Here is a 24,576-nt window from a genome sequence, read left to right as displayed (position 1 = left end):
GAAGCCAGACACATTAAATTTGCAAATGGCCGTGGACATTCTTAAACCATTCTTATAACTAAGACAATACAGTAAAATAGTACAGTAACAAAAAAAAAAAAAAAAACAGTTTGCTGTTTCAAGCAGCATAATGAGCTCTTGGACAGCTAAAAATAACTTGAAGCAAATGACACCGGAAGCCAGACACGTTCAATTTGCAAATTGGCCGTGGACATTCTTATATGACGAATAAGGTGGACAAATACCCCTATGTTTGATCATGTTCTTTGTCTGGTGTTGTCCCTTGTGGATGTATCTATTCACTTTCTAGCCTAAAATGTCTAATCAGAACTAGACAGACTTGTTCTCTTCAAGTCAAATCATTCATAGTCTCCTCAGAGTATAAATATTTTCAGAAATCGGTGTTTAACAAAGTGAAACTTCTAGATGTGGGTGGTATTGAGGCCTCAACTGCATCCGTAAAAGATCCATGTGTTTTGATCTTATAATATTAATTTTGACATTCTGTGAATTTTGTCTTTGTTAGGATCAACATGTGAGATATTAATATTTATTTAGAACTGTACCATAGGGTAGCTCATTGAGTTACACTTTCACCTCACAGCAAGAGGGTTCCTAGATATATGCATATGTATTATGCTACTGTGTAGCCAAAAATACAATAAATGATGCAGCACCACTTCAAGCACTTTTGGCAATATGATTTTAGATTATGAAGTAGAGTTTTTTTTTTCTTTTTTTTAAGGCTATGAATGATGTAATATTAAATGACTCAAGGCTTGATTCAAACTTTACCATTATAGACTTCAGACTTGACTTGGACCTCTGATGAAAGACTTGTAAACATCTCTGCCACTTAGTCACCAACAGTAGCATTTAGATGTGTGTTTTATTAAAAACTTTTTTTTTTTTTTCTGATGTCTGTGTTGGTGTCCACCAGCAGTGTGAGTCACATCGACTATGTGATGGGGAGAGACAGGGTGGGGACTAATATACAAATAGATGACTGAGCAAGGTTTGTCAGTGAACTTTCCTACTTGAGCAGAGCAGGAGGTTGTTGTATGTCTAGCCTGTTGCTAGGCTGCTTCACTGCGCAACTCATCCTCCTAGTGTGAGGCCTGTAATCTGGTTAAAGAAAAAGAAATCTTCATTTACATTTACAGTTTAAGTAAGAGAAGATAATGTATTCAATCCTGGAGCATAGTGGATGAGTTTAACGACAGCAAGAACACAACATGACATTCCATAAACCTTCTAAAAATATTTTTGTAGTTTATGGTGGATTAAAATAACTGACCAGACTTCTTAAAATGTGGATCATTCTACAAGGCAACTATTTGTTCTTTCACATAAAAGATTTATTGTTTTATTGCCATTTGCAAAAGCTCATACACTGCATTGTTTTATGAATTAAATTGGAGCGTTATGGAAATATCAATGACATCTTCATGTGCGTCACATTAACTTAAACAGGTTATTTCAGTCCATTTGCTGTTATTCAAATAGTCTTTGTCTTATGTTTCCACCCTGATGACTCACTGGTGCGGTTGAGTTGCTTAATGTCACATTGCAAATGGAATTTTACAACGTATAACAAATAATTAAAGAGGAAGTTCAAAAGACAATTTAAAATGAAGTAATGGTGTCAAAATTGGACATTTTATTTATTTTGTGAAGGTTTTGAATGATTTTATGCTTTGCCTGTGTGTGGGCAGAATGCAATGGCCATGCTGTTGGATTTAGATCTGTTTTATTCAGGCTTTTTAAACATACTGGAGAGGTATTTGTGGAGTTTAAAACACTGAGACAAACTTTGAAAACCTTAAAAAGATTTCTTTCAACCCAAGACAAATTCAACAGTCTTGGATAGCTTTGCATGACATGCTTGACAGTGGCTGATTAAGTAATGAATTTTATTCTATGAAAAATAAAGTATTTGGGGTCGTGATTTCACCAAGTACAACATGTTCCTGGATCAACATCCTTGTTGATCCTGGAACGTCATTCCAATCAACCAATCAGAATCGAGGGATAACTTTTCAGGAAATATAAGTTTTAGGCTTATGATCAGGGTTAGGTGCTTCGACACCCTTGTTAATCAGCTATCATTTCTCACTGATTTTAGGAATAAATTATGGGTAGGGTTAGGTTTAGGGGTAGAGATTGGGTTAAGTCTATATTTTTGGACAATAATGTTGATCCAGGATCAACAAAAGATGTTGATCCAGGAACATGTCTTACTTGGCAAAATCACGGTGGAGTATTGCAATTGATGATGATGGTGATATGTGTGTGTGTGTGTGTGAGAGAGAGAGAGAAAGAGAATTGTTGATTCTGTCTTGTCTATAACATAAACTTCTTATTTAACATTCTCTTCTCTTCACATTATGATTGTAATCATTATACTTGTTAGCTTTAGTTCTCTCTTAAGAATGAACAGTCTACACATTAACACAAGATGCTCTGACTGTTTTTCCCTTTTTGGTCACACTTTTTTGGAGACAAATTGCCAGTTCTCACTATAAACTAACTATTAACTATGACGTTTGCCTCAATAAACTCCTGTTTGGTGCTTATTCGTTAGCTAAGGTAGATGTTAAATTTAGGTATGGGGTAGGTTCTAAAATATATTAATTCAGAATAAGGCATTTATGTGTGCTTTATAAGTACTAATAAACATACAATATATGCTACTAATATGCATGCTAATAAACAACTAGTTAATAGAGAGAATTGGTCCCTAAACTAAAAATCCCTAAAAGTTTAGGCACCATTTCTCACTATAAAAGTTGTTTATTGACATGCATATTATAAACCCCTTTAGAAATTCTGTAGACTATAAGTAACAACTATATGTCAACTGACTCATTACAGTATTAGTATACTGTTAGGTTAGAATTAGTAGAATAAGTTGGCATGTAGCTGCAAAGTTCTTTATGGTCAGCAGAATTATGATCATGTAGGCTGGGCCTCATGGTCAGCTGAATTGTCTCATCAGCGTGAGTCTGGCAGGATGATATGAGTAGCCTCTCCATCACTACATCTGCAGTCTTAGCATCTTTTAAAGGTGACAAGCACTTTGTATTGTCAGGTGACTTGGCTTAAGGTGGCACTATTTGCAACTACGTTTACATGGACAACAATAATCCGATTTTAACACGATTAAGACAATATTCTGATTAAGAATCTACCACGTAAACAGAGATTTTTGATTGCCTTAATCCAGCTAAAGTCATATTCGAAGTAAACGGAAATTGAATTAAGACATGTGGAGTATTCCTATTTTAGTCGCATTATTGAAGTGCAGTATAGACATGTACACACCTTAATCACATTATTACCGTCGTGTAGGACTTTTCGCCGCATTTTGCGACAGGATACACACACGGCAGTGGTCAACCATTTGACGGCAAACAAAACAGCATGGCTTTAACAACGCCTTCATCTGTTTGCACGTATAGTATGACAATTAATTAACTGCACTTGAAGCTATCATAAAATTAAAAATGAAACACCCAAAACTGTATATTGCATCATAACAAAGACGAACTATATGTTTATACGTAAAATTCTGGGTTGGACGTCGGATGGCGTGGCGTGGGGACGTAATGACGTGTGCCATTATAATCGATCTATGTACTATAACATGTAAAATGGGAACATGAAAGGAATATTCTAAAAGCAACTCATGTAAACACCTTAATCATAATATTGTCTTATTCAGAATAAGGTAAATAATTTGATTACTGATGTCCATGTAAACGTAGTCAGTGAGTTATGACACTGTTATGAGTCCTTGCATGTATGTTAAGAGTTGGTTTACCTGATCATTGCATTGACTGTACTGTCTGGCGCACCATGTAAGTCAGAGGAGGAGAATGGAGCTTTCATTGTCGATGCCATAGCTTTGGATAGAAAAGGAAATAAAATAAAATAATGGGTGAGCAAAGGATTTGGTTGAAGAGCAGAGACCAGAAATATTTCTTTCAACAAGATAAATTGTTCTCAAACACTTATGGAGTAGAGAGATGAATGAATGTGCTGTCATGCAACCTTTTGAAATACAAAAGTAGTTAAACATGGACCATTATATTTATTCAGTTTTCCTTTGCAATTTAAAATGATTAGCCTACATAGACCCAGGGGTGTCCAATCCTGCTCCTGGTGGGACAATGTCCTGCAGAGTATAACTCCAGCCAGCTCCATCACATTTCCCTGGAAGTTTCTAGTGAATCTGAAGATCTTGATTAGCTGGGTGCAGGTATGTTTACTTATGGTTGGAGCTAAAGTCCCCAGAACCGTGGCCCTCCAAGGACAGGTTTGGACATCCCTAAAGCCAGGCATGCACTGTTAAATTTTTCATTTTCTGATTTGCATGACCTCTTTTTTGAGTCAGACTGTTTATTTCACATGTATAGTGTGAGCAGTGAAGTTGCAGCTTGACGCACATAAATCCTGAGCTTTGGCTTTACAGCTCTTGCGATGTACTTGTACAGTGAGGGTTGTATTTAACAAAAACCTTGCTGAAATTGCAATACAGTATGCCTGGCTTAAGCCTATACTTATATAATGATAATGTTATTGTGTTTATTTATTTATTTTTTATGAAATTAGTTGTATTACTTGTTACTATAAGATATTTGAAGGTAAAGAACATTAATTTAAAGTTAATAAATTGTGTATTTTGGGTTTATTGTTGTGGCTTAAAGTTATTAATATTATTAAATATAAATTCCGCATATCGGTTATCACGCACTTAAAAACAATTGATTTTGGTATTATTTGTAACAGAAAAAAATTATTTCTGACAAACAGTAATCAGAAAACTTCAAAAACGTGGGAGTCCTGAGTGTCAGCTGGATTTATGAGGACGCAACCTCTGCAGTGTGGGCGATTACAAATTTTTGAATAGTCTTGCTAACACAAAAGACACATTAGTCAGATTTCCCTTGAGAGTAGGTAAGCAGACTGATTAAGTTATTTAAGGGCGATACTGAACAAGACACATATGGGCGATACTGAACAAGACGCATATCCAGTCTTGACAACTTCCTCGTTTGTTAGGTCTTCACAGTCATGAGAGAATCTGCATTCATTATATATGCATAAAAATAAAAATAGCATAAAAATAATATCAAAATATAACGTTCCTGCCTGTTGTTAATAAATGGTGACGTTTTACAAATCGATTGATCAATTGTCCCAATTGTTTACTGAGCCACGGTCATTCCCTGTGCAGGGACTCGTGTGCACGATCTACTGATTCACTACCTAGGGAACTGACTGAGACGCTTTGAACAGCCTTGTGAAACGATTCAGTTGTTCATTTTTGTTTGGAACGATGAACTTCTCTTCCGAAGCGCCATTCACGAGACCAGAAACGCTGTGTAACGTTAATACGCCCCGTTTGAAAAGAGCGACATTTCACCGTGGCTTGTTGTTAGTCACGGTTAATGTCGTCTTTTTACTTCACGGGACAATTGCAAAAGTTTACACACACAAAAATCCATTCAACACACACGTTAACTTCAAATGAGCGCATTACTGTGGTTTACACTAAATTTCATAGATTTCCATTAACGTTAGTCGTATTAAGAATAATGGCTTATAAAAGAGAGAAAGACCGCGCAATCTCTTCATATCTTTTCACGTCACGGAAACACAAAAAAATATCATACAACACGGCAAAATTTGCTAAAATTCATTATAGTAAGCTTTTGATATTGTGTTTTATGGATTAAAGAAGGTATAAGAAATTATAAATTTCCCTCAGACATATCAAGACGCTTATTCAATGTTTTTATATATGTTGTACGTTTGTGTATAAATATATACATTTTAAATAAAACATTTACACCTTTTTTTCATTTTGATAAATTCAGTCTAACGTTAAGTACAAATATTTATTCAGTGCCATTTGACTTACCTGACACTTGAACTTGACATACACTTATATCCACTTTTCTTCGGATATACAGCTCATAAAACACTTTCTAAATGTCCACTCAAAAAAATCTAATTTGTTGCATGATTTTCTTGTTAAATTTAGTCTAAAAACTTATAGCCTAAATGCTTGTGTAATTAATTTTATGTTGAATCAAACAAAATATTTCTGTAACACTTTATTTAAAGGTGTCATAATACAGAGTAATTACCTAATTAAGTACTTAGTAGTAGCCGTTGTACTTACATGAAACAAAATGTACTTACCATGTAACTAAGTTATGGAATAGCCTGTAATTACTGTTTGTAATTATGTAGGTGTAATAGGCAGCTACTGTTACACATATGTAACAGACCGAGTCTGTTACACAGCTACTTGTACACTTAAGTACAATCTTGATACACTTTATTTTAATTAGCTTATGTTTGTGTAATATTATGTAATTGTAATGTAATTAGAAATTTATTACATGTATTTAAGCTGTGTACTGGTGGGTTAAATCAAACTAAGGTGGAGCTGGATAAGGTCTACAGTATAGATACACATGAAGTAAACTTAAGTACAATCTTGATACACTTTATTTTAAGTAGCTTATGTCTGTGTACTTACATTTATAACTATGTTGTATAAAGTCTGCAACACATATGTAACAATCTTTTCGATACATAAATAGCTGTGTAACAGACTCTGTCTACAATGGCTATTACTAAGTACTTAACTAGGTAATTACTCTGTATTATGGACACCTTAAAATAAAGTGTTACATTAATATTTTGTTTGATTCAACATAAAATTAATTACACATAAACATTTAGGCTATAACGGCCTAAAATAAACAATAGAACATAAAAGAAGATAATCTGAGAAACATCTCAGTATTTTTTGTTCATACAATGAAAGTCATTGGTAACCAGAACAGCTTTGTTACCAACACTCTTCTTATGTTCCACAAAAGAAAGTTTTGAAAGGACATGAGGATGAGTAAATGATGACAGAATTGTAATTTTTTGGGTGAAATATTTTAATTGTGTTATTTTTTCATTACTAATTAATTAATTTTATGCGTTAAACTGACAGCCCTAAAATTTAGATTATATTAGCTAGAATTTTAACCAGCACCAAATGCTCCACTGCTCACCACTTTGGTAACCCAGTGTAACCAAAAGTCTCAAGTATTCTCAAAAATATTGAACATTAGCACTATCAAGTCTCTCTCTTTTCTCATATTGCTCAAAAACATGTTTAGTAATATCAACAATTTTACTCCCTCCATTAAGTCTCATGCAAAGCATGCTGGGAACTGGAGTGTCAGTAAGATCAACAGCGAAAATATTTTTTCTGTACTTGATTGGTTTACATTCACCCCACATAATTTATCTCAGTAGATTGCACATTTCACTAATTATATTATTTAAACCAAAGAAATCAAGATCAAAAGAGAAGAACAATTTTGTTTTGTTCCCTACCTGAATTTTCTGTTTGCCTTTTTTTTTTTTTTTTGTCAGTGACTAAAGAGCAGACAGCTGCTCATGAGAGCATTCAGATCTGTCAGGTGGCCATGACTATTGTGAAGCTCATTCTAATAAAGTGTCCTTGTTGGGCAGAGCCGCTTGAAGCAATAAAGGGCTACGGGTTCTCAGTGGCGGTTGGCAGGAGAGCCAATATTTCCCTAGCAACTCACTGAAGAGGTCACTCAATTGCTGCTATTTGCCGTGTTGAGACTGCAAGAGAGGCAAACCTTACATTAAAGCTCATTCACAGAGATCTCCTCTACGAAAACAACACATTCTCCTGGGATTTGTTTGATCTTCAGTTCTAAAAGATGGGAAATCCTGAGAAAAAGGGCTTGATGAATTTTACAGAAAGGAATGTTATGAAATAAAGAGGAATCCTGAAATCAAATGTAAAACGTGTCTCGCTCAAGACTATTCTAGCTCTTTTGCATACATCCCATTAGCGGTTCATCATCTCAAGATTTAATGTTATATTTAGGGTTTTATGCTGTGACATTGTTTTCATGATAATTATAATTCCCCACTTTAAATTACCATAAAGATAAATTTCATTGTAATGAGAATCCAGATGATTTACATTAGATTTTTTGTTCAGTAATGAATATTTGTTAAAAAAAAAAAAAAAAAAAACTGTCACAAAAATGATGGCAAGAACAAAACAGGCTCTTTTTTTTTTTTTTGAAGCAAAATATGATTTTGTATTTCTTTCTTTTGAGTGTGGGATAAAAATAAATAAAATATCCTGCAATGCTGAAAAATACAATGCAACGCAAAATTGTGTACAAAAATAAAGTAATAATAAAAGAGAGGCAGGAGGCAATGTTGTCTAATTTTACCATCTAAATGTTTTATTTGTGTTTTGCAATGACACTGGCTTTTTAAATCTCTATTTTCTTTTGCACTTGCTATCTTAGGAGATGCGTTGGAATTGTAAACAGTGAAAATGATAAAATACATTTCATAAAACTACTTACAAGCAGTGTACGTCCAAGGCAGAGGACGACCATACCTGCTCCGCCCCGATTTATAACAATACAGGTCATTTTATAGCTTTAAGGTTCACATATTTACATAGGTACAGCAACGCCTCATGGCACACCCACAAAACCTTGTGTGTTTTTCTCTTTTTATCATTTTTTCTTAAGAATTATATATACATCCATTAACCCGGCTGCCTGCTGCCAGGGAAACACAGTTACAATAATTTGTGTACTAATGTAATTCTTACATTACCTGTAACTTACAATAAAATTAATACAGAGCTCAACCTATTGTCTTTTTCATAAAAAAAGGTAAACTTATCCATAAGATAAGTCAACAAATAAAAATAATAAACATATTGCACTTACATCAGGATAGCTGTGGACCTGGATCAAAGTGGAAAAGGGAAATTCAGCTGAGTGCAATGAACAAAGCAACCAGTGAAACCTAAATAAATAACTACTTTTTTTTTTTTGTATTGGTAAAACGTGGTCTTATCAACAAATGTAGGGGAAGATCCTAACTGACCTTGTGCCCTATTAAATATAGAGTGCATGATTAAACCTAAAGTCCGGAAAAACAACATTTTAAGTGTAGAAACAGAAGATTAAGTAGGTCTGGAAGCTTCATAGTTGAGTGCCATAATGTCCTGAGAATACTGTCTCTTCCATTCTTAATGTGGAGCTACAATGAATGGCTTATTGGCTTTACATACGCAGCTAAGCATGTTTTGTATAGTCTTTAGAGACCAACGGCAGTCCATTTCAAGCTCAGAGCGAAATGCTCCAGTCTTCAGGTGCTGTTTGGTCCATTCCTCTAGAGCGTTTGTACACTTATTTATGAAAAGAGTATTAAATTAGGGTGGAGCCAGCATTTTTTGCACCCCTTCATGTGATATGGAGTCGACAGACATGGAGGAAGGTTCACAGGAACACCACTGAGCGATAAGTGCATGATCATCAATGTCTTCTACGTGCCATTCAGACATCCAACCCCATAGGCACAAGACATTTCTGAAATGTCCAGGAAAGTCATCATGAAATGGAGAACAAAGAGAGGTGCAGTGCTTGAGCAGAAGAAGAAAAACATGCTAAACAGTACCCAGCTGTCTTAATGTTAAAGAGGAAATAATTGCCTCTTTTGTCTCCAGTACACTTGGAAAACCAATTAAATAACAAAATTCAAATGGGAATAACCAGCATTATTCAGCATGGTGGTGTCCCACTTGTCCAGCGCCATTAGGTCGGTCACACTACCTTTTCCTCTATCTTTCACCTCTTGTAAACGAAGCCTTGTGCATTTCTCCACTCCCTGTCTTTTCACCACATTAACAGATAGAATGGCTGATGAGAATGAAATGCTAAGTGAAAGAAACCTCTCCAATGCTACTTTATATAGTCTCTCATTCTCGCTTTCTCTCTCGGCCATCTTAGGAGGAGGAGGATGTCGATGTGGTGCTGGGTTTCTTTTGATTCACTAAGTCCATGTAGAGTTCTGAACGCAGAAATCGAGCGTACGAGTCTTTCTCCATCAGGCCATATATCCTCCTCTGGGCCAGGTCGAAGCAAGAGCGATCAATGTTTTGCAAGTTTTCTTTAGTATGTTCCCTGGTGTAGGAATCCAAATTCACCTGGAGGACAAACAAAAAGCCATTACTTCCAAGTCAACAGGTGTTTTAATTCATGCTATCTCTAGGTTCCCGACAGTTTAGCCAGAAAGCATGTTTGCGGATTTCCCCCAGTCCATATATGGACCGTCTATAGATCTCGTGCTCCAGGAGGGCCACCTTTCAGCAGAGTTCAGCTGGATCCCTTATCAAACACATCTGAACCCATTGATCAAGGATCACTAGAAACTTCTAGGCAGGTGTGTTGGAGCTAAACTCAAAAGGAAAATGGCCCTCCAGGAGCAGGAATAGACACCATTGGTCTAATGCATCTTGCGCGGAAATGGCAAATCGCTACTTCCAGTGCAATATGACTGACTTTACGCATCATCAAAGTGTTTCATTTATATTCCACATGGGAAAAAAGAAGTCATGTTTACATTGACTATGAAATACTTTGTGCTTACTATTTGTGGAAATTCTGACAAATCATGGAGACTTAACCTTATAAACACAACTTTTTGGTTTCTATGACATTTTCTTTAAAACCATTCATGAAGATGACACACTGAAAGCTATTTAACATTTAAAAAGGAGTGAAAAAAAATAAATGGTAATTTAGTATATTATTGATTATGGTTGCCCAAAGTTTGATTATTGTAATAGGTCACCACTTGGTGTTCACTGAAATGTCAGGGTCCTGAAACTAAAACCAGTTGAGAAATAAACTTTCATATATATATAATCCTGCTCCTACATGGCACATTAAAACAAACTGTGATGGTAAAATGGTCTCTATCCAGAGTAAGCTGAAATCTGGACTGGACTTTACACTGAAAGTCAAAGATCTGGCAACTTGAAATTACACAAAGCTCAGTCTTCTTTAGCCTTACAGCTTGAAAAATTGCTGCTCATCTGATTTTGAATTTCCAAACTGCTTTCCAAGTTTGCAAAATGAAAACATGCACTCATGCTATCTGCTGTGTGTTGTGCGGCCAAGAGGGAGACCATTAGTCAGGCATGACATCATATCCTCCATGGCTGCTTCTTTGACCAATTTTTTAGGCTCATGACACAAAGCAGATTATTTTAAGAACATTTCCAGCCTTTTTTATGCTGCTAAATACAGAATGGTAGCATTGTTTATATGCAGTGAGTGGTACTAAACAATTCCCAATTAATATCTGGGGTGACTTTTTGTGTCAAACGTTCACTTTTCTGTCAAATTTGAACTAAATATGAGACTTCATGCTCACCTCCTTACAGGACTGGATGGCAATGAATTCCGCAAAGATTTTCTTAGCTTTTGATGTCATCTTGGACTGTGATTTAATCTTCTTGTAATCCTCACAGGCCAGCCAGAAATCCAGATTCTCTTCACTAAACTCTGTGCGCAAGAAAGCTCTAAATGCCGCCAGCCCATCTGATGAGGGAGAGGGAAAAATAAAGAGGCAGAAAAGGGTAGATGTTATTGGATGGATAAACAGAGAACCATGGCAACGGCAGCCTTCACTGAAGAGGCAGCACTGAGCGCCAAACCCTGAGTCACTACTTAACGCATAAACATGAGAACACAACGCCAACCAACGATTTAATTACATTTGTTCTCCTCCGAGACTCCTGCTGCCATGTCCTGGGCGCCATAAAATATTTTCATAATTATTCTATTATGATTTTTCATCATTTCTTATTTTAATTAAATTCCTGACTCACTTTCGGGGACTCAACTTGAAATTCAAACCCATTATTTGTACTAAAGGTTACTGTAGCTGCCAAGCACAAGAAGGTAAGCACTGCAGCAAAATGATAATATTTGAACTGATTTTCTGATTATCTTTATGTAACCAGCAGTACCAATGAAGTAGCTACATTTTATGCAATACAGAAGAAAAAAATAATAATAATTCAGCTTATGATTATTTTACAGCACATGCATCAGTGACTTCCTTATACGGTAGCATTAAACACATTTTTACTGACATTTTTTAAGATTTCCTTTCAGCTCTAAAGGCGCCCAGTATTAAAATAGAAGGAAGTGTGGCCCCGTCCCAAAGCACACAATCACCTTTCCGTTCTCATAAGAGCCTGCTGATAACAGCATGTGGATGCTCTCAGGTTTTCATATGAGGGAAACAATCGCTGCGGAAAAAGACATCTCCTGCCTCAAATCTCAGGATCTAATTGCATCACAAGCACTTTCAACGTCACAAAACGAGTGAACTTGATTAAAAACCATGGTGGGATTTTGTCTGAGTGCTTTGATCTGTGGTCTTTCTCTGACTCCATACGGATGTAGGAATCAATTCATCTAGGATTACTATGAGAGCCATTGACCATGTTCAACAGACCATTCATTCAGTGACTCAGAGCAGGAAGTCAAGAGAAAGCATGCATGCTTAACAGTGTTAACACACTGCAACAATGCAGTCATCATCCCTGTGGATTTAAGCCAAGCCAATGGAATTCATCAGATACATCCAATATGGCAAGTTCATTATATACATGAGGAAAGGAAATGACATAAAGAGAATATGTCTTACATTTGTGGATGAGCAGCTTGTCCAAAGATTCTCCCCACTTCATTGCCTCTTCTGGAGTGGGCCTGCAAATAAAGGCAGAACGGTTTTTCAGCAAACCCATCTCTGTCAGGTTTCTCATTGTGTGACCCATTCGAAGCTCTGCCCTTCTCTTGCTTGAGTGTGTGAGTGTCTGAGTAAGTCTCTCTTGGATGGCCTCTTTTATACTTCCCACTGTGGAGAGGAGGGGGTGGGATCAGACTGCTCCAATAGCATTACGTGTCAGCCAGAGGCTCCGCCCACAGCTTCTCTCATAGACTCATTCTTGCATTCATTGTCTGTCTAAACTCAGCACCTACAGTCTGCAGCTTTAACACTTACTGTGACACTGCCAAATAAGGAAACTGTATCTAACAGGGGAGTGTTATTTATCAAAAAATCATCAGTCAGAACATAGAGTGCACTTAAAGATGTCCGCTTTACAACTGTAATTTTTATTTTGACCGACTTACAACTTCTGTGCATTGATTTGTAGATCTGTACCATGAAACATACCAAAAAACTTTTGATGCATTACTTACTCTACATTAGACAGATCTTTTAAAGACATTTTAACTAACATAGTATAAAAATAGTATATCAAAGATAGTCAAATATATATAGTAAGTTAAAGTTTTAGTAATTTTGTTTGTCATTTTTATTTATTTATTTGAATGTCTACATAGTTCTATTATTATTATTATTATTATTTATTTTTTTATTTCTTGGCAACAACCTGAAATAAAAGAGTTTCTTTTTTTTTTTGATATTTTATTTTATTTCAGTTAACTTTTTTTTAAGTAACTAAATTTGTTTTTGTTTTAGTTTTAGTTTTAGATAACCCTGTGACAAAGTGGTGTCTGTGGAATATGGAATATCTATTACTACCATCTGTCTTTACTTTTGCAGTACAGATGTGTAACAAAATTAATCATTTATTTTAATTTTGGAATGTAGTGCGGGAAAGCACTACATCAAAGGGTTATAAATGCATGTTAAACTATATTATTTATAATTGCAAAAAAGCACTTCTAAAGGTATTCATCTAAAAGACATCTTTTTAGACCTTTCTCAGTGAGTCTGTCTCTTTCATCCCACACATATGAGCAGAGAGCCACCAGCTGGATCATTACCCAGGAAGCAGGCGGACATCACAAATACACACACACACAAACACACACACACACGCTTACTTGATAGACTTCATGGATTTGTCGAGCTTGCCGACTGGGGAGCTTCCGGGAGACTCATTCCTCCTCCTCAGGAAAGCGAGTCGGTTCTTCATGTCTTTGGCCCTGCACAAAAATGCACAGAAGGGAAAGAGTTGAGTTCTGAAGGTGATAAACAAACCAACAAATCAATCGAAGTCATGGAAAACACAACCCCATAAATCCAAATCAGATCGTCGTCAGTGCAGTAACCCATAAAAAAAAAAAGTTCCTTTGCCGTACATGTTTTCCTCAATCCGCAGTTATCAAAGTTGAGAGGATGTTTAAAGTTCCTGGATCCGTTTTGAGAAACTCTTTCTGCCTCTCGTCAGTCTCTCTTCCTTCTCGTCAGTCCTGTGTCTGAGCGAGAGGATGAGTGAAGGGAGGGTTGTGCCACTCTCCATACCATCGCTCTGCTGTTCAGGTGCCACCGGGAGTCCCGGAGGCCCTAACCTAGGGCCAATGGGCCCTGGGGACCGCTGTGGAGTGCAGCTGCATCTCCAAATCTCCAAAAACCTGACTGTTCACCCCTGGATCCACGTCTCATGAGATGCGCGCTGAGCTCCGGAACCTCCAGATGCCCGTCCTCCCTCTGCCTGACCTCACGTACCTCTTCCAGAGGAACAGGCTTCACACAATTTCCGCCCACTGATTTCCACTGTGGCTTTGCAGATCCTCTGCCCTCATCAGCTCCATTTGGCCTCTTGTAACGCAGGCACATGCTGATGACAGTACCAAAAAAAGAAGCTGAATCCCATTTTTGGCCCTCCCAAGGCCACCGTTTCCACTTAAAGCACACACTGAGTGTTCCTGCGGACCATGATTGTACAATAGGCATGGGGTGTTGTTAGATACAACATGAAGTTTCTACAATTCAAATACCCAATAAACAATTATTCTGCCTTGTAACATAGTACATCAGCGTAATTGTTCATCTGTTCATCTGTTGCTGAGCTACATACTTGATGCTCTGTAAATTGGCTGTTGTATAACAACTTCTCTAAACAGAACTTAGTGGCAGAACTATTTATTTTGTGATCTGACTCTGTTCATTGATTTTTTTTTTTATTTATAAAAAAAAAAAAAAGATTTCCAGGCGGTGATAAAATCTTTTACAACTGTAAGTAGACTACTGTTCAGAGTAATTGTTGTTTTGTTATTTATTTATTTTTTTTAATGTTTTTTTAAAGAGGTTTCTGCTGCTCACCAAGGCTGGATTTATATAATAAAAACTGTAAAATATTTGAAAATTGTAATTCATTGTTTTCTATGTGAATATATTGTAAAATATAACTGATTCCTGTGGTAAAAGCTGAATTTTAAGCATCAATACTCTAGTCTTCAGTGTCGCATGGTCCTTCAGAAATCATTCTAATGTTGATTTGCTGCTCAAGAAAGATTAAATTAATTATTATTATTAATTTTTTTTTTTTAAACTGATATAATTTTTCAGGATTCTTTGATGAATATAAGGTTCAAAAGAATTTATTTGAAAGCAAATTCAGCATTTATTTGAACAATTTAAATTACTTTGCTGTCACTTTTGTTCTACTGTGATTCATTATGGCAATAATACGGTATTTATGGGAGTAATAGTTGGTTATGCAGTGATTTACATTAACAGTGTGAACGCAGAAACAGCCTTTGCAGTGCAAATAGTAGAAATAAGTCAAATTCTGTAATAACCGCTGGCTAATAATCTGACCAAAAACGTTACACTCCTCTGGCTATGATGACGGAATGCGTAGACGAGCCTCAACAGGAAAAAGGAAGTCTGCAACTATTTATGACATATTATGTTGCCCTGTAGGCTGGAGCTGCTAAAAATTCCCCCTCTTTAAAGAGGACTAGCTGGTGACCATGCCGGTCAAAATACAACACCAAGCTCTTCTCTTTCTAAGTAAAATTACAACACAAGTCCTGAGCGAAAAGATCATACATCAGGATTACAGAATTCAAGCAGTTTAATTTAATCTATAAGTACCCCCCAACATCCAAAGCTAAAGCTGTTAGTATCTGAGAATCCAATCAGCTCGGCAAACTGGGAAATGAGATGATGAAACGTTAGTCAGCCGTGGTGTGACTAACTAAGAGGAAGTTCCTCACACCAGATGTTTGAGACAAAGCTATTTTAAAATCTATGAAAAATCAACTCCATGAAAAAGTAAGCCAGTTATTAAGTCTAAATGCTACACACCTATAACTTATAATTGCGCACATAAAACTCTATGGTTTTATCTAATTAATTACAATATGGTTTGCCTGATTTAATACACTGTTTACGGCTGGTGTTAACCGTTGAGGATGATTTGTCAGATTTGGTTAACTGGGAAGAATAAATGAGTACAGTTCGGTAGTAGAACGTCAATGAGAATACAGTATTCTGAGAACTTTATTGTGCTATAATAATTGTAATTGTTTAAACAATTGAAACTATCATCTAAAATCTTACAGTCAAATCTGTTTTATATTAAGATCTGTGACATTTGATAAAGACATTTACCTTTTTTATTTTGAATTCTCTGGTGGGACATAAGAATGTGAAAGCACTCAGAACTGAAACCCTCCAGAGTCTGCTCAGATAACATCATAACTGCTGAAATCATCAGGCTTTTGGGGAGATAAACTGACTCACACACATGACTTCGATTTCAAACAGCTATCAAAACATTGAAAATGCCAAATAATTCCGATTGATTGCAAATTTGTATGTCAAACTTTGCCCACTTGAGAAAGCAACCGAGTAGAGGAAACAAATAAATCACAAGATATTTAATTCCAAAGCTCTCTTTGTATAAAAATAGAGCTTTTACAAGGAATAAATGAAAGTTGGCCAATAGGAATGTGTCAGACTGATTTATTTTTAACTTCCAGTGGGAGATCTGGCTTAAAATGAGAAGGTTTGAGAAGAAGGGTGTTGGATCATATGCACAAGAGGAAAGATTCTCATCAGTTTATGGGCCCTGGAAAATACTTTGAAGTGTAATGAAACATTTTATGATCCAGGTCGGGTTTCACTGTGATCTTATAAGCTGTGTAGCTTTGACGAAAACAGATGAATGCAAACAATAGGAAAACTGGCCTAAGAACAGTCCTTTGAGTCTATAACTTATGTAGACAGTGACATAAGGCTGAGTTTGTCCTCATTCAGCGCATAGAAATCGACAGGTGACATTAAATGCAATGCTGCCACCTACTGGATATGATCATTATCAACACTATATATGGGAGAGAGTTGTGACACCACCAGTTTAACCACTTAAAAATTAGCTACAGAGATAAACTTGCTAGCCTCTTGATAGAAAGATAATTCAGTGAAAATACAAAGGATTTACAAAACAACAACAACAAAAGTAAAGAATAAGACATTTTACATACCATCCAGTTTAAACGCGTATAAGAATTGTGTATAAAGTGTATAAAGAATCATACACACTCTCTCTCACACACACACACACACACATACACTAAATCCAGAAGAGATGTGGCAACGTCTCCAAGACTCTTCAAGAAACCTTCCTGCAAAGCTACAGTACTGTTAAAAGTTTTAGGCAGTTTTGTAACGTGACAATGCTTTCAAAAATAATATCAGAAATATTTTTTTTTTTTATAAATCAATTAACCTCAATTAACTAAATCAAATCAATATTTGGTGTGACCACCCTTTGCATTTAAAACTTTTAAAGGTTTTGTCCTTGGTACACTTGAACTCTTAAAAATAAAGGTGCTTAAAATGTTCTTTACAGCAATGCCATAGAAGAACCATTTTTGATTCCACAAAGAACTATTCAATCAAAGAACCATCTCTTTCTTACCTTTTTAAAATCTGAAGAACCTTCTTTCGTTCTTCTGAAAGGTTCTTCAGATGTTAAAGGTTCTTTATGGAACCATTTAGACAAAAAGGTTATTCTAGGGTGCACATAGATTTCAGGTAGCTTTGCAGGTAGGTCTCTTGAAGCATCTTGGAGACGCTTCCACAATTCTTCTGGATTTATTCTGTCTCAGTTTCTTCATGTCATTCCAGATGGACTGGATGATGGTGAGATCAGCTCTCTGTGTAACTGTTGTCAGACTCTTTGTGGATACAAAAATCTCACTGGATTGTTACAAATAATAGCAAAAGGAATGTTTGAAAATATAAACTGATATTTATGTATTTGAGATAAAATAAACAAAGTAGGTTCTTCACAAAGACATTTTTAAGTTGGTTATTAATATATTTTTCTTTAGTGTGCCAGTAGAAAATATTAATTTCATTTAGCAAATATTGTCAACAATGTGTCCTACAAGATAAAGTATGACCCTCACAAAGTTCTGATCTCACCATAATTGAGTCAGTCACACTAAATTTAGAAGTTGGCAACTTCTCCAATATGCTTGAAACAACCATCGACACATCATGTGATTATCATGACAGAGATAAGAAATGGCCATATTCAACCATATTTAACCTGTGAGGTGCATAATAATAAACTCTCTTTTCTTGTAAAAAAGTGTCAATGGATCAAGGGATATCTAGTAACCAAACCATATTTAGTGTCTCTCTTTGGCCACTAACAATCCACATTCCTCTGTGTCTGTCAGTCTGTGTGTGTGTGTGTGTGTGTGTACGTGTTTTGTGACATATGAGGACACAAATTTGTATAATGACATGGGTATGACATAGGTATTACAAGGAGAAGGTGATTTATGAGGACATTTCCCCATGTCCCCATATTTCAAAAGGCTTATAAATCATACAGAAAGTAAAAATGCAAAATGTTTCCTGTAAGAGATAGGTTTAGGTGTAGGGCGATAGAAAATACGGTTTGTACAGTATAAAAACCATTATGCCTATGGAATGACCCCACAATTGCCAAAAACAAACGTGTGTGTGTGTGTGTGTGTGTGTGTGTGTGTGTGCACGTGGCCAAGGAAACACCCTCTGGCCATTCAGTGCCACAGTGTTGAGATTCCACACTGCTTTGTAACACCGTTAGTAATGGCCATGTGGCATCAGTCTGGCTGCCCTTCTGCACGAGAAAAACGCCACGCCAGTGAAAATGTGTTACAGAGTATTAGTTCAGCTATAAAAAGAGGAGGAAAGAGAACTGAAAAATCACTCAAATACTCATACTTGACCTTCAAATCACACACATACTTGGTCTTTTTGCTCAGATCAAGCATAGTAACAGTGCTGTTACAGTACTTTTAAAAAATGTAGTGTGAGTAGAGAGTGCGGGGTAAGATGAGCTTCACCAGAGGAAAATAAGACGCACTGCATGCCAGGTTTATTGCTCTTGCATAGCTATGTTTCATTTAAAGGAATAGTTCACCCCCCAATTTTTTTTTTTTTGTGTGTGTGAATATTTCCTCATCCTCACTCTTCTAGCAAAAATATCCATAACATTCCATAATCCATAATAACACTTCCTCCATTGCAAAAAGTCCATCCCATGTTGTCCTCTCACATCAAAATCCACCAGCATATTTGTTTAGAGCTGTTTTGGATGGTTTTCATTTGTTAAGGATGCTTGAGCCCTGCATACTTCTCACCTGATTCAGACCAGATGTCTCTTTCACTGGAGAAACCAATATAAAGGACTTGGTCTGGAATTGTAAACGCCTTAATGATAGATTTGTTTCTTACAAATGCACAGTTTTTGACTTCACAAGATGTTAATTGATGTACTGGTGTGGATAACTTGTGGGTTATTGATGTTTTTATCAGCTGTTTGGACTCTGACGGCACCCATTCACTGCAGAGGATCCATTGGTGAGCAAGTGATGTAATGCTACATTTCTACAATGAATAAACTAATTTTACATAACATTTACATCTTGGAAATTCCTTTACGTTACACATTTGGCTATGCTTTTAGCTAAAGTGAATTACCTGCATTCAGTTTTATCAGTTCATGCATTGTTAGGAAATCAAACCCATTGTTACTGCTAGTGCCATGCTCTACTGTTTGAGCTACAAAAAAAGACAAACATTAAACTTTTGAAATGCTAAGCTCTTTAATTAAGACTTTTAAGACACCATATGGCATAATGCATGATCGGTTGCATGTCCAGTTGTGTCAGAAGCTGTGCAAGCGGGTCGTATGCAGTTGGAAAGGACATTAAACGTGGCTGCATTGCTTGAGGGAGGCAGCAGTCAAACGTCTATCATGCTTGAGAGATCGTGAACCCTCATTTAGAGAAAAAACATTGGGCTAATTATCAAGCAGAAGCAGCTGCTCCTGCGCCTCCTCACGGCACAGGCCTGTAATCTCTCGACAGGAAGGACACGCCCTCACTGGAATTTATCAAATTAGGATGCTCTGATCCAGCTCCTCTGAGCCTGTTGACAGACATTTCCCCACGGCTAGCCCTGCAGGGTAAGCCAGAGATAGAGGAGGAGAGGAGATGGTTGCAAGCCACAATTATCTCCAGGCTTTGCCAATTCCCTCTCTGCCCGGCTCATATTACTGCCCATAATAGAGCTCAGCGCTATTCCAGGCCGTGAAACCAGGACACTTGCTGTGGGAAAGACATTTAGAACGTGACAACTATTGTGATGACTCGCGGTTGGACTTCAGTTTAAAACAAATGTAATGTGGAGTCCAATAGGAGTGCTGTTTCTAAAATGCTGGACTTCTGCACCAAAACACTGGTTTAACTACGAAATATGTCATATGTGACCCTGGACCACAAAACCAGTCTTAAGTGTCAATTTTTCGAAATTGAGATTTATACATCAACTGAAAGCTGAACAAATAAGCTTTCCATTGATGTATGGTTTGTTAGGATCTGACAACATTTGGTCGAGATACAACTATTTGAAAAACTGGAATCTGAAGGCGCAAAAAAATCTAAATATTGAGAAAATCGCCTTTAAAGTTGTCCAAATGAAGTTCTTAGCAATGCATATTACTAATCAAAAATGAAGTTTTTATACATTTACGGTAAGAAATTTACAAAATATCTTCATGGAATATGATCTTTACTTAATATCCTAATGATTTTTGACATAAAAGAAAAATTGATAATTTTGACCCATACAATGTATTTTTGGCTATTCCTACAAATATACCCCAGCGACTTAAGACTGCTTTTATGGTCCAGGGTCACATATTTGTTCAAGTAATGTGCTTTTGTGTGCGTGTACTGTGTGCATAATACATTTGCTATTATTAAGTACTGTGTACATCTCTCACCATCGCTTTAATGTCTCCTTCAGTGCCTTAATGGAGACCATTTTCTGGACTATATATATATATATATATATATAGTAAATAAAAGTAAACAATTAATTTAATTAAATGTCTAAAATAAGTAGTTTAGTTTAGTTATTTTATAACTAAAAGTTAAGTAAAAATAAGCTAAATAAATACATTTTGATATTTTTGGAGTGAAATATGATCCTCACATTTCATGAGATTCACGCAAACAATTTGCTGAATCAATCCAGAGACACTTTAAAATATCTTACGTGAAGACCATCAGGAAAGAAAACACACTCGAGTTTAAAGACAGATTTAAACCAACACAAAATAGGAAAGACACTCTCAGGTTAATGAAACCTCCAAACATCAAAACCCAAAAGAAAGAAAAGCTGAAACATCAGCACTTCACGTGAAGCTCTCCCAAACGCCCTGCCAGACGAGCCACAGGAGATGTGAACTCCTGTCACCCTCATCTTTTCCCTCTTCTAAAGTAACCTCATGCGTTCTATTTTTACCTCCCTCCTTCCCTCTTCTCATTACTGTGAGAACTCTCAGAGCAGCAGAGGAGACACTTATAGGAGCATTTGGTCCCTACCTTTCAAGGTACTTCTCAGAGAAATCCACCATTGTGTGTAAGGTGTGTGTGAGGGGTGGAAGAGCAGGGTGCTGGGACAGTAACATTCCTCTAACCGCACACAGAGCCTCTGTATCTTTATATAGCACAGGATCTCAGGGAGGCAGAACTAGTGTGAGCCAATCACAGGCCAGATCTGCACTACCACAGACTGCTGTATTGTGTGTCAGTGTGTTTACAGAACACAAACTGTTCCACATACAGTCTGTCTGTCTGTCTACATGTAGCTGACAGATGTTTTTATGTTAAACTGATTGAACTGTATAAGGAAGTGGATATGTGGATATTTCAGTTGGTGTGTGCAATTGCCATTTTTATCTATATAAGACGTTATGCACATATATATAAAGTTTGGGGTTAATATATATATATATATATATATATATATATATTTTTTTTTTTTTTTTTTCTCAGTAAGAAATTAATGTATTTATACAGCTAGGAGTAATCAAATGTGACAGTTAATTATGTAAAAAAAAAAAAAACACGGTTTCAACAAAAATATTAAGGAGCTGAACTGATAATAGCACTGATCTTACTTTTCAGCACTGATAATAATCAGAAATACTATTTGAGTATCAAACAGAAAACAGTTATTTCAAATTGCAATAATATTTCATAATATTGCTGATTTTAATTTATTTTCAATAATAAATGCAGCCTTAGTGAGCAAAACAATAATTTCAAAAACAATACAAATTTGACAGACCCCAAACTTCTGGATCTAAATTATATATCTACAACTATTTTTTTAATTATTAATGTCAAAATTGTCTAGGACATGTAACTGATTGTAGATTGTTGGCATATTGGTACTTTGACCTAATATATTTATTATTTTCCAAAAGTTATCTGCCATTTATTGTACATAAAGAAAACACAAGAAAGTTAGGTTTCGAATTCTAAAATAGTTATACTGTACATTTAAAAAAAAAAAAAAAAAAAAGTATTGTGACACTATGACACCTGTGTGAACTCTAGGAAAACTGCCCTAAATCATCCACCAAAGCTGATTAAATATATGTTTGTACATCTATATGCCTTTTAAATTAGTGCACATTCTATGGATCATTGAGACCATTCATGATCACGTTCAGTTGCTTTCACCAGATGGCCAATAATTTCATCTCAGTTGAATTTGTCTTTGAATGGAAACGCTCATAATGAGGTAATGTGATGACAGGCACTCCAGCCACCACACCTGGGAACTGTGGTCGCAATCTCATGTTGACAGTGAAGGTTAGAGTCTGCAAATGCATCCTGTAACGTGAAAGCAGCTGTGTCCTGGGCCCTTGGGTGAGCCACAGCTCAGCTGTTTTCAGATCAGTTGAATATGCAGACTGGGTGTCTTTCTCTTTCACTAGAGGTCTGCAGTTACACTGATCTCAGATGAGTGCTAGTTTCTGCTTTCTTTGTCAAGTCTGCTGTCATAAACCAGGTGCCAAAAAAAAAAAAAAAAAAAATCCTGCTATTAGAGCCAAACCAGGTGCAGCTGCTATCACATGAACTGCTCTGTGTAGGTGGACTTTTCTTCTTCTTCTTTTTTCTTCTCCTTATTAGGAGCTTTTAGATCAGAGTTAAAAATGCTTCTAGTTACTTAATATCAGTTTTACATGCCATTGTGTTCTCAAGTTAGAAGTAGAAAATCAAAATGTTTTCTGTATTCTAATTTGATTTCTGATAAGGTGCATGTTAAATGAATCAGCATATTTTAATTTAATTTGACAGCATTTATCCAAAATGTTAGCTTAAATAAAACTTTTATGAATTAAATAATAATAATAATAATTAACTAGAAATATCACATATAACTATCATAATATAATATACCTTTTTTTTTTTTACTTTTTATACCAGTTTTACAAATATGGATATCCCTAAGGGAGGGTTTTGGAGATGTTTTCAGGTTTAGCTCACTTTTGGGTATAAATTTGTCCCCAAAATATGTTTAAGTAGGTACACACACACATCTCTGTTGTGACTTTAAAACTGTTAGCACATTTTATATTTTTGTTCAATTACTGTTCCAACTCCAGAACAAGATTTGCTTTTTTTTTTTTTTTTAATTCACTTTTACACTTAATTAACTTACAATTAAGCCTGGCTGTGGGTATTTATCCACCTTATTTTTCCAACACGGAAGTAAGACGTTTTCTTTGAATGTGTGAGACTTCTGGTTCATTAGCCGCTATAGGGAAATAACGAGGAAGATAACAACATGCAGTAAATGGTAAAACTGTTTGCACTGCAATACCAGTGTGTTTACAATTAAGACAATACATTAAAATAACATGGTAAGACACACCAGTTTGCAATATCAAGCAGCAAAACGAGCTGTTTTGTACAGCTAAAAATAGCTGGACATGAATGACACCGGAAGCCAGGCACATTAAATTTACAAATGGCCATGACCGCACTTACAGGAAAAATAAGGTGGATACACACCAGCCTTTGTACTTGACAGTAATTTACACAGTATAGAGATACACTGTAGATTTCAAAACAACCTTAAATTGTAGAAGACAAATAAAATGTGTGAAAATGTGTTACAACCATCCCAGTCTCCCCTTTCCAGTCTCGTTTCTGCCACAATTCACAATATAGAGGGAATTCAGGTAAACTGTGCACTAGTTGTCCACCAACTGAAATAATATACAAGTGATCACTAAACACTAAATTACTATGTGCAAATGTGTTAATTAATGAGAATATAGTGCAAGCAGCAATTATGGGGTCAAGCCCTGTATTGGCAGAATGAGCAGCCAAAGAAGCATGATGACAAAAAAATAAAAAATAAATAAATAAATTAAATGTTTTGTTGTGTTATAGTGCCACCAAGTTGCCTATCCCTGCTTTTTTATGTGTCCTCAGACAAAGCTCTTACATAGGTGTTTCTAGGAATTAAAATTGATCGGCTACACTGTCAGCGCAAGTACATTTCTCT

The 24,576-nt window shown here is 36.0% G+C and overlaps 1 protein-coding gene and 1 long non-coding RNA gene across 14 annotated transcripts in view; both read right to left on the bottom strand.

Annotated features, from left to right (window-relative positions):
- Positions 1-933: 933 nt before the first annotated feature.
- On the bottom strand, positions 934-5,419 carry LOC131540162 (uncharacterized). Its single transcript, XR_009271204.1, has 3 exons — positions 5,272-5,419; positions 3,824-3,905; positions 934-1,125 (listed from the first exon to the last, which is right to left on the bottom strand). It is a non-coding gene; the product is annotated as an uncharacterized LOC131540162 (long non-coding RNA).
- Positions 5,420-8,280: 2,861 nt separating this feature from the next.
- The window catches only part of rgs3a (regulator of G protein signaling 3a), a 220,927-nt gene continuing 204,631 nt past the window's right edge, over positions 8,281-24,576 (bottom strand). For 11 of the 13 annotated variants that reach the window (XM_058774664.1, XM_058774666.1, XM_058774665.1 and 8 more), the window contains 4 exons: positions 13,794-13,895; positions 12,586-12,647; positions 11,302-11,468; positions 8,281-10,069 (listed from right to left, as the gene is read on the bottom strand). In XM_058774664.1, the coding sequence (XP_058630647.1) occupies positions 9,869-10,069; positions 11,302-11,468; positions 12,586-12,647; positions 13,794-13,895 (532 nt within the window). In that variant the 3' untranslated portion in view covers positions 8,281-9,868. Of the gene's footprint in view, positions 10,070-11,301; positions 11,469-12,585; positions 12,648-13,793; positions 13,896-14,051; positions 16,339-21,593; positions 21,765-24,576 lie in introns of those variants that run through there. The other 2 variants (XM_058774676.1, XM_058774677.1) reach the window with 2 other exon arrangements.

Source organism: Onychostoma macrolepis, chromosome 05 (genome assembly GCF_012432095.1).
Source record: "Onychostoma macrolepis isolate SWU-2019 chromosome 05, ASM1243209v1, whole genome shotgun sequence".
NCBI lineage: Eukaryota > Metazoa > Chordata > Actinopteri > Cypriniformes > Cyprinidae > Onychostoma > Onychostoma macrolepis.
The sequence above is the reverse complement of the archived record's forward strand: the minus strand, read 5'-3'. Positions and strand labels throughout refer to the sequence as shown.